Source organism: Caretta caretta, chromosome 1 (assembly GCF_965140235.1).
Source record: "Caretta caretta isolate rCarCar2 chromosome 1, rCarCar1.hap1, whole genome shotgun sequence".
NCBI lineage: Eukaryota > Metazoa > Chordata > Testudines > Cheloniidae > Caretta > Caretta caretta.
The window spans coordinates 4,641,390-4,643,707 of record NC_134206.1 but is presented as its reverse complement, the minus strand read 5'-3'; the positions used below and the strand labels follow the sequence as shown (position 1 = coordinate 4,643,707).

The window sequence follows — 2,318 nt, the reverse complement described above, 5'->3', positions numbered from 1 at the left end:
CCCAGGTCCCTGACCTGAGTTCAGATAGTTAAATTCGAACCGTGTAAGGTTTTTGAGGAGTTCAAGCTTTTCTCTCAAGCTGTTGACATTGACATTCACCTGCCATCATGCTGCCCATTGTCCTGGCTTGGCTTGCTCCCTCTAAGTTGTCCTCTGGACTTGACTATCACCTAAGTAATCTGGTGCCATCTGTAAATGTTGCCACATCACTGCTCAACCCCTCTTTCTAGATTGTTAATCACTATAAAATATTCAATGCACTATTTGTTATAAAGTGTGTAACCCTCCTCACTGTCCTTTTTCTCCTTCACAGGCACCTTGAGCTTTACTGAGCCCAATCAACGCTTCCACCACTGCATGGCAGATTTCAACCTCACCCCCACTGACCTTTCAACATTTATCCTAATGGGCATCCCTGGTATGGAAGCTGCCCATGTCTGGATTTCCATCCCTTTCTCTGTGTTCTACATTATCTGCCTGTTGGGAAATTTCATGCTTCTCTTTCTTGTAGGGAAAGAGCAGAGCCTGCACAAGCCGATGTACCTGCTGCTCTGCATGCTGGCACTCACAGACATCACTACGTCTACCTTCGTCATTCCAAAAGCACTGTTGATATTTTGGTTCAATTTGAAAGACATTACTGTGGGTGGCTGCCTCACCCAAATGTTCTTCCTTCATGCGGTTTCTATTATGCACTCAGCTGTCCTTGTGACAATGGCCATTGATCGTTACGTTGCTATATGTAACCCTCTGAGATACACCACTTTCCTCACCAATTCACGAATAGCTAAGCTAGGGCTAGTGGGTTTGATAAGAGCTGTTCTCTTCATTCTGCCCCTGCCCGTGCTCCTAATCAGGCTTCCATTCTGTGCCAACCGCATTATCCCCCATACATACTGTGACCACATGGCTGTAGCAAAGATATCATGTGGGGATATCACAATCAACAGGATTTATGGTTTGGTAATGGCATTTGTAGTCATGGGGTTTGACCTGACAATCATTGCCCTGTCTTACAGTCTGATCATCAGGGCTGTCCTCAGAATCAACTCTAAGGAAGCTCACCAGAAAGCCCTCAACACCTGCACAGCCCACATCTGTGTTATGATGCTGGCTTATCCTGTTGGATTCTTCTCCACTCTGGTACACCGGTTTGGCCATAACTTTGCTCCCCAGGTTCACATCGTCTTGGCCAATGTCTATTTTGTCATTCCCCCCATGCTCAACCCTATAATTTATGGTGTTAAAACGAAAGAACTTTGTGACAAAGTTGTCAAATACACCTACAGAATATGCTCACCCGGGACAACTTACTTTAACCCAGCCTGACAAAAGGGGTGTGACATTGCACTCCATATGCTTTATGGAAATATGCTTATGAATGTGAATATTATGTAACTGTAATATGCTTTATGCAGAAGGTCTCTTGTATGGTGGGACGTTATTGACATATATTGACCGTATAGATCATTGTTGCAAAGAAGGTCCAATAGTTGCAAAAAATCTTGTACAAATGAGATTAAGTAAGATGTCTGTGAAAAGGTTGTAATTTTTTGGTTTTGATAATGCTGTCTGTATGTGTGTATCATTTGTGTATTTGAAGTTATGAATTTTAGCTATGTACTTGTATCTCAATGTGTTTGATGCTCAAGAAGCTGACCAAATGCTTCACTGAGGCTACTTAGAAAGGACTATTCTGAGTAAGTGCCCAATCAAGAAACACTTAACTGAAAAAGGACCTTGGGAGACACCAATCCACATCTGAGGAGACTTCCTGGGAATGTTGAAGGTAGCATGTGAGCAATGGCTGCTGCCTGCAAACTGAGTCATGCATGGACATGTGACTTGCCCATGTGACTCCAAACTCCATCTTGCTGCTGTGATTTTCCACAGTAAGACCAAAGGGGTTTCCTTCCACGTGGCAGAGGATGTAAAAGGCCCTGGAAACCCCTCCATTTTGTCTTCAGTCCTGCTTCTTACCTTCGGAGGAACTTTGCTAGGCTGAAGCTCTGACCAAAGGACTGAATGACCCATCCAAGCTGTGGATGTTCTCCAGAGACTTGACTTAAGCCAACAGTTTATTCCATCACTGCTATAAGCCTGGACCAAGAACTTTGCCATTACTATATGTAATTAATTCCATTCAACCAATTTTAACTCTCATCTATATTCCTTTGTTTTTGTGAATAAACCTTTAGATTTTAGATTCTAAAGGATTGGCAATAGTGTGATTTGTGGGTAAGATCTGACATGTATATTGACCTGGGTCTGGGCTTGGTCCTTTGGGATCGGGAGAACCTTTTTTCTTTTATTGGTTT

General features: G+C 43.1%; 1 protein-coding gene across 1 annotated transcript; it reads left to right on the top strand.

Annotated features, from left to right (window-relative positions):
- Positions 1 to 321: 321 nt before the first annotated feature.
- On the top strand, positions 322 to 1,562 carry LOC125636337 (olfactory receptor 52N4-like). Its single transcript, XM_048849244.2, has one exon. It carries the CDS (start codon positions 358 to 360, stop codon positions 1,327 to 1,329), a length of 972 nt encoding a protein of 323 aa, XP_048705201.2. The 5' UTR covers positions 322 to 357; the 3' UTR covers positions 1,330 to 1,562.
- Positions 1,563 to 2,318: the final 756 nt, after the last annotated feature.

Excerpts from the sequence above, each read along its gene's own strand:
- LOC125636337 (XM_048849244.2), top strand. The coding sequence starts at position 358 with ATGGCAGATTTCAACCTCACCCCCACTGACCTTTCAACATTTATCCTA.